The sequence below is a fragment of the Coffea eugenioides genome, chromosome 9 (assembly GCF_003713205.1).
Source record: "Coffea eugenioides isolate CCC68of chromosome 9, Ceug_1.0, whole genome shotgun sequence".
Lineage (NCBI taxonomy): Eukaryota > Viridiplantae > Streptophyta > Magnoliopsida > Gentianales > Rubiaceae > Coffea > Coffea eugenioides.
Genome location: NC_040043.1, coordinates 36,561,465 through 36,570,242, shown reverse-complemented (window position 1 = coordinate 36,570,242; position 8,778 = coordinate 36,561,465). Strand labels below are relative to the sequence as shown.

The following is an 8,778-nucleotide window of genomic DNA, read 5'->3' as shown; positions in this document are numbered from 1 at the left end:
CCTTGATCCGATCATTGTATCTCCTGATATAGTCAAAATACGAAAATGTGTCTGAGTTGTCAAAGCTGACTTTTCTTGATTTTTGTCCTCAAATTGCATTTCTTCCTTTTACACTTCATATTTTATTTTCCCCACTTTAATCCATCTTCAATCATCCAAATATCTTCTCAATGCACTTCATTTGATGATTGAATCATGAAACCTACAAAATATGAAGTTTTTACCATAAAAATCCATAAAATGCAATGTTTAGCCACTTTAACATAAAATGTAGTTTTTTACCAAAACCTTAGTTATTTTAGTTATAAAACTAAATAATCAAACCAAAATTAACTAATAAAACACACTAAAAATACGTAAAATAAACCCTTGTCAATGGCCTAGACCATTCTTGTTATATCACAAAAAAAGAGAAATAAGAACAACAATCTAAACAATAAGTGAACTCTTATCAACAACGTATAACATTCATAGTACAGCGTCTGCTTGTAATAAACAACTTGTGGTCAATTCCTTATCCAATCAATAAAAGAAAATTTTTCAGTAACCAACAAATCAAAAAGTGCATGATACTCTTAAAAATTAGTAACTATCCATCAATAAATATTTAACCTTAGGAGCATACTCACTTATTTTTTTTCATGTTATAACTGCCCATCTACCACTATAACAATTTCCTAAATCTTACATAAGTTAGCTGCACCTATTATAGTAGATGGTAAGATTATCCTTTTTCTTAAACAATGTCTTCATAACTCAGTAATAATAGCACCCTCTTAAACCAAAGCTTGATTGTGGTAGAAAGAGAAAATGTGTTGTATTGATAAATATTCACCCCTTCCAACTTTGATTGTAAGAAATGTTGTCTATGCATTCTTCTTCTTGCTCTGCTACATGTCCAATTGTAATAAATTTCTTGTTAAATCTTTCCTATGAGAAATTACGTAAACTAACTTTTCTTTCATAAGGAGTTTTATAACACAAAATTAAAAACCATAAAAATAGAAGGAGAGAATGGGTTGTATATAGAAAGATGGAGAGAGAATGCCTTCTAAACTGATTTTATATTGTTAGGGTTCAAATAACAATCACTTCTGAAACTTTAAAAGTAATAACACCATTGAAGTATGAAAATTCAAATTGAAATATTTTCACACCAACCCAACAAAATGATATCACTTGGAAGCATTTTTGTTAATTTGGCTACGTGGTGCGCTGTGATTCACATATTTTGGCTTGTGAAACTTTTTGATGATCGTTTGTGCCCCCAATTTCCTGTTTAGCTATGTGTGTTTATAGTATTAATTGCCTGATGCAGAGAAGGGGACACATAGCAAACTAGACATTTAGATTCGTAAGATAAATCAAGATGATAATGTTGGAGTTCTGCTTGTATCATGGTCACAAAGTATCAACCAATCTCGTTGTTCCTTCTCTTCCCTCTTTCTCTTCCCAACCAAATTCTCACTCTTTTTCTCATCCTCTCTTTTTTATTGTTCATTTCAATGGATAAATTTTGTTGGATATATATAATTATTTATGATTGGTTGTTAGAAAAAGACTTTAGTGCTAAGTGGGTATATTCAACTAAGTGATTGACTCATAAATTCACTTCAATTGGGTGTAAGGAAGAGAAATCATATAATAGAAAAAAATCATACACTAGAAATCATGTAATACACACATACATGGATGCACACTTACACACTTTAATAGTGTATACACTAGCAAATATAGATATATTTCACGCAATTCGAATTTAAATTTAAACTTCTATTCTTGCACATGTGATATTTATCTATATTCGTTAGTGTATACACAGTCAGTATATAAATTATATATCCCTGGTACCTCCCTCGAGATTTGGCCAAATTACTTTCATGTGATCCCTTGTCAATAACGCCATTAGATCTTTTTGACAAGAAAAAGTAAAATGACAATGTTATCTTTCCAAAAATTCTTATAAGCACAAAGTTACAATAATACACAACAAATACAAATACTAAAAGTTTAAAATATCATTGACAAAAAATTTAAAGAACTGTAAAATAGACAATTTTAATACATAAATGAATAAAAGAGGAATATTGTAACAACAAAAATAGGAAATAGTAGATTGTATTATGAAGAACAAAAGAAAATCCAAAGAAAGTAAAGAATTAACAGTACCAAAAAGCTTATCCAATAGAAAGGAAAAGAAAAGAAAAGAAAACGAGGAAGAAATGTCAAGCCATGAATCTTGGGGCCAGATTCCTGTCCCGAACCTCATTGCCATCTCTATCCATAGATGGCTACTAAATTTTTTAACTTTTGGCGCAATAGCAGCTTCCGTTCCCTTCCTATTTACTACTTTTCTCTCTTTGCAAATATAGATCTATACTTAGTTGCAGAATACAACACTTCCAGTCCCAACAAATCGCTCAAGTGAAACTGTCAAATTGCAAGAGATTTAAGATCTTTTCAATTGAGGAATCTCTTGGTATTCAAGATAAATAGTTTATTGGTTGAATTTAAGATTGGAGGTTTTTTAATTCTATACCTAATTGAATGTAAATAAAATATGAAAACAAATAAAACTAAGGTATGATACTGTACCTAACCCAAATGTTATTTTTAGTATGACTAGTCAATTATACTTATTAAGTGAACATCATATGGCATGTTTTGAACATCATTAAAATTGAAGAATTAAATACAATAAATCAACGCACGATATTATGACCAATCCAAACATAAGACATGAATCAATTTTTGGAAAAAAAAAAAGGTATAAAATTCTAAGAAAAATAATGAAAGCTTGGAAGCTCAATGGGAGACTAGGATAGAAGTTTCCGGTCATCGTATATATATGACATGTTTTGAACTTAATTAAAATTGAAGAATTAAATACAATAAATCAATGCATGGTATTATGACCAATCCAAACATAAGACATGAAACAATTTTTGAAAAAAACAAGTTCAAAATTCTAAGCAAAAATAATGGAAGCGAGGAAGCTCAATGGGATGCTAGGATAAAAGGCCTCCTTCATCATATACATATATACATATATATATATATATATATATATATTCTACCAAATAAATTCTTCTTACTACAATTTGGGAAACTATTTTAGGGTACAACATATAATTGTGTTGAATGGTGGAAAAAATCTACATCTTTCAAACTAGACACTTTAATTTAAGTAACAAAACTTGTGGAAGGAAAATATTATGTAGTCCAAAATGTGACCCTATTCGTTTTTCTTAGAGAAGTAAAATATTGTTAATGAATGTTATTAAATTCGATGACTACATTCGTCTAGCTTGGAATAAAAAGAAACAGAGCATCTTTTAAAAGATAATGTAAATTAGCTTGTGTTTAGGTTCTTTATCTAATTAATATGGCAAGTGAGAAATCATTGTAGAATATGCCCTGGTTCGTGTGGTCTCCATAAAAGGAATAGGTAATATTGTTAGATTCATACTAGGTTCACTTAGGACAAGTCACTTTGTCTAAATTCATTAAATAAATGAAATCGCGGTTGGTAGTAAAAGATAAATGGGATATCCCATTTAAAATTAACTCACTAAGTATCATTTGAAAGATGGGGAAATAGAGGTAGAAAAAATACGGGTTATTACAACATAATATCTCTCAAATACAAACTAATTACTTTCTCATGAATTATCCAGAAAAGAACTATAAATAAGTGGAAATTCACCACAACCCTTATTTTCATCAACTCAAAGGGATGAATTAATCTGAACCGATAAGATATTGATTTAGTGGCAAAGGTTGAGATCCCTAGAATTAAAGGTTCTCAGTTCTAATCCGTTTGTCCCCTCCTCACTTCTTAAATCCCATCCCACCCTACCAAATATTTTTTTTAAATGAATTGTAATGACAAAGGACAACTAACCATTTGACATTAATTGAACCAATATAATTTATATGGAATTGTTCAATTTGATTGGCCTAAAACTAAGTGACTACTACTTGTAGAATGTATTATTCTGAACAGATTTTAATCTAATTAAACCAAACGAAGCTAGGCATATCAATGAATCGAGTTTTACTCAGATCCAACCTAGACCCAATGTATTTGGATAGCGTTTGGATTTAATTTCTTAACCCCAAACCTACCCAGACCCAGACCCTATAAAAGAGTTATTGGTCTGGTAAGGTTTGGTTTTCTATAATCCATACATAAATATAAACTCATAACAAACCCTATTCAGATCCATGTATATATAATTAAATTATATATATATGTATGTAAGTATGTATGTATGTATGTATGTACACACAGATATATATATATATATATATATTAATAAATTTATAAAATATTCTAATATTCTATGGTTATTGGATCGAATATCGTAAGACTTCATGATTGTTTTCTTTTTTCAACTTAATCCTAGTTATCACTGTAATTAGTACAAACTTTTTCAGAAAAAAGAGAAAAGTAAAGGCAAATAAATGAAAGATTTGACGTAGATATAGTTGAAGATTTAAAAATAAATAGAAGCAATCGATAGTAGTTGTTTTTTTTGAATTCATAATATTGCATTCAACTTCTTGAATATTAATTTTATTATTTAAAAATAAAAATTGGATGGCATTTATATTTTTTTTTGAAATCTATATTTTTTAATATATTTTTATTTTAGAGTGTTTATAAAAAAACAATGAATACCCATATTCAGATTCAGGAGGGTCTGGGTTTGGACTTATTTTTTCAAACCCATAAAGGTCTGGATCTGGGTCTGAATTTGGGGTTTCGGTCTAACTAAAGCTAATAGATTCGAATTTGGATCAAATGATCTAACCCAAACCCTACCCATTAACACATCTAAAAGCAGCGCAAACTTTTTGACAGGTTCTTCCCTCCAGCTACTATAAACAGATTAGACCAGTAACTGAGTAAGATAGTTGCAGATCTAATCTGGATTTCTCCTTTATTTCTACCATAGACCTCACAGACAAGGTAATGATATTTCATTGCCTAATCACTCTTTTCATAGAAAGGATGTACCAATGACCATAAAACAACAAAAATGCGAATATCATGTTCGCTGCAATAAAATTGCCTCAATCTGGAAGATGTTGACTTGGTTCAGTAACAAATGGTTAATGAGATGAGGACAAAACCGTGTTAAATCATATTATTATTCTCAGCTGCCAACTTATAATTTATAACAACTTGGATCATGTAGCTTTCACCAATCCATAGCAGTATTGACAAATAAGATATTTTATTCAGCAATCAGTGAAAGCCTTGACTACTGAATGGCATACTTGCTATTGATTTTGATGAGACATGCAAGCAATCTTGATAATATCCCATCAGCTTTGAAAAGCAGTCAAAGAACTAACAGAATCTGGTACTTAAATACTTCTTGGTGTGTTTTCTTGATGTGGTTTCTGCTGCATCTCTAGTTGTTTTTAGGGGAATTTTTCAAAACTTTACCCTAGCATTGTATTTGAAAAGTTTTAACTGTTTTGCTTTATCCTTACTTAAATCACACTGTTTCTGCACTGATTTTTTTGGATGGAGGAAGCTCGAAAACAGCCTTCATGCACCACAAGTAAGTCGATTCGTAATTTCCCTTTTCTTCTGTTGCACTTTGGCTATTCATTCTTGTCCTAAAGTCATAATCTGTTTGTACCTATCAAATTTTTTCATGTTTAGGATTACGTTAGTAAAGTCACAGATTTTGTTGATTATCATACCCTACAGCAAATATACTATTTTAGACAACAATTGTACACCAGGGAACCATGACCATGCTTAGGTGCCCCTGGAGGATTAACTGTTAATTCGCTGAGGTTATTAGCAAGACATGGTTTGAAATTTTGTATTAAAGCTCATCATTACAGGATTAATTCCAGTTAACTGTGGCATGTTTTGCTGAGGAATGCAAGCTTTCGACCTTCCATTAGATACCAAAACTAGGGATAAGATCGAATGCCTGTGTTATAGGGATCATTTAATTTAGCTCTCCTTTAAACAAATCAGATGATAATTCCAGTCTGAACCGCTTATACTCATTTTTCATACCAAATATCACCAAGAAACACAATTACGCTTAAAGAGCTGAAAAATATTGACAAAGAACGATTAAACAAACAGGATGCACATTTTTAAGGGTCCAAATCTTAAACTTCATTCTTTCACTTCAATTAGCAACTAGCAAGAAATTAATCTTCTCATTTTGCAATATGTCTCCTTCGTTCCACTCTCATATCCACAGAAACGAATTATACGAATATAACAGTTTTGGATAACTCTTGCAACCACTCTGGAATTTGGGTCTCCGTAGAAGTACTTTATGGACATTGACAGGAAGTTGAAATTAGGACGCTTGTCTAGTTGATCACAGATATCTGAATAAAAATCAGGGACCATCAGCTTCTGATTTTAGCTCTAAATCAAATTTCCAGTGATATTAGGAGGTTGAGGCAGAGATTTGCCCATTTGCACTGGTAAAGCCTAATAGTTAATGTAGAACAGCTGTTTAGCAGTTAAAAATGTAGGCTGAGTACATTGTTGCCCTGCAAGTTTATGATTTTCAGGGTATTGATGAAACGTAAGTTCTGAACTATGATTTTAACTTCAGTTAGGGCCAAAAGAATGTTGCTCAATCATATTTGATTACTAATATGAAAATCTGGTTACGGAAATTGCTTCTTTTCTTAACTAATGAAGACACTAGTTCCTATCTTTAAATATTTCTTTATGATCTACTTATGACTTCTATCACTAGGAGAGAGCATATAAGAAAGGTATTAACTATTATGTAGCAGTGAACTGGAGCAAATTTTTCTGGTGCATTTTCGTATTGGATGTAATCAGGAAGCTTGAATCCGCTTATTCCCCAGTAGCAAATTTGATCAATGGAAGTCATATTTCATAGGTTTACTTCATTTTTGACCGCATAAGCCTCCCAGTTCAAAGAGTATATTTCAATAACCTATCCTTTTTATTTCTTGTTTATGTGGGATTTGCAAGTGGAATTGTCTAGATAATGCTGAATCCTTCTAATATTACCTGACCATGTATGGAAGCTAAAGTAATATTGTCAACGGAAAATGTTCAAACTCCCTTACAATCAGATGTACATTGGCTTAGAACGTACAAATGGTGGTTTCAAGTGGCCATCTACATATTATTTCTCCTCTCTGGCCAGGCCGTTGGTACTCTTTTGGGCAGATTATACTTTGATAAGGGCGGAAACAGTACGTGGTTAGCAACATTGACACTAACTATGGGCTTCCCCATGCTCCTACCCTTCCTCTTCCATTCTTCCTTACAGAATAATAATGCAGATTATAGTAGAGTCCAACAGCCTTCTGTTCTTGTCCTTACTTCAATTTATGTCTTTCTTGGGCTGTGTACAGCTGGGGATTCCGTGTTATACTCACTTGGCCTAAAATACCTTCCAGTCTCGACTTATTCTCTGATATGTGCAAGCCAATTAGCATTCAAAGCTGTTTTTGCATTTTTCCTGAATGCACAGAAGCTTACCTTTTTCATAATAAACTCTCTTGCATTGCTAACCATTTCTTCCATAATCCTTGTAATCCACAATGATACTGAAGATTCCAGTAACGCCTCCAAGCACAAATACACAGTAGGCGTTATATGCACTGTTGCTGCATCTGCTTTATATGCATTTGTGCTTTCATTCACTGAACTCATGTTTCAGAAGATACTTAAAAGCAAAACTTTCAGAGTCATTATTGATCTCACATTCTACGAGTCGTTAGTTGCAACGCTTGCAATCGTAGTGGGGCTTTTTGCGAGTGGAGAGTGGAAGAGTTTGAAATCAGAGATGCAGGATTTTAAACTGGGGAAAGTGTCGTATATCATGACTATTCTTTGGACTGGGATATCATGGCAGGTTTTCAACATCGGTTGCAATGGACTGATTTTCAAGGTCTCTTCCCCGTTCTCCAATGTCATTAGTGCTGTGGGCTTGCTGTGGTAGTTTTCCACGACAAGGTGACTGCTGCCAAAGTAGTATCCCTCCTGTTAGCCCTGTGGGGATTTATATCTTATGTCTATCAGCATTATCTTGATGATCTGAAGGCCAAGGCCAAAAGAAAATTTCCTAGTGAAGTTACAGAAGATTCGATCACAGAAATATGAGTACTGGTTTTGTACTTTTTCCTATTGTATTGTTCTTGCAACTTTCTTGTGAATTCAGAAGACGAGATTAGCGGTTGCAAAATTCTGGATAAGCAGCTTGTTATGTCCTGCAATAAAGGATAAGAATACACATATGTATCAAACAAAATAGTAGGCTAACGTTTGTTCTTCTTCATATGTTATCCGTTTCAATGTCATCCTTCTATCAAACTGCAAGCAACTCAATGACAAGAATAATGAAGGGAACAATGGTTTGCTGCCATCTCAATGTGTTCGGAAGGGGATATCATGAAGCTTTAAGAAATCTTTGTAATTGCTCTCACTTATATTACTAGGGGGACAATTAAGTTAATCTGTGGTTTGGCAAGATTTGTGATTAACCTCATATATAACGTAATTTCGACTTGAAACCGAAGCACAAGAAGGTTTTAAAATGGGAATTTCGCCAAATTAGTCCCTAAACATTTTCACTTAAATCAATTTCGTCCTTCATTAAATATTTTAACCAATTTAGTCCCTGAACTAGTTTTTTGCTTTCAATGTAGGACTTTTTACTACATTTTACTCAATTCGCATGGACCAAAGGGGTATAATTGTCACACTGGCTTAATCTCCTGCAATTATCCACTGAAACGGAT

At 32.5% G+C, this 8,778-nt stretch overlaps 1 protein-coding gene across 1 annotated transcript; it reads left to right on the top strand.

Annotated features, from left to right (window-relative positions):
- Positions 1-7,256: 7,256 nt before the first annotated feature.
- Positions 7,257-7,979, top strand: LOC113782490 (probable purine permease 10). Its single transcript, XM_027328382.1, has one exon. The coding sequence runs from the start codon at positions 7,257-7,259 to the stop codon at positions 7,977-7,979; it is 723 nt and encodes a 240-aa protein (XP_027184183.1).
- The last annotated feature ends 799 nt before the right edge of the window (positions 7,980-8,778 follow it).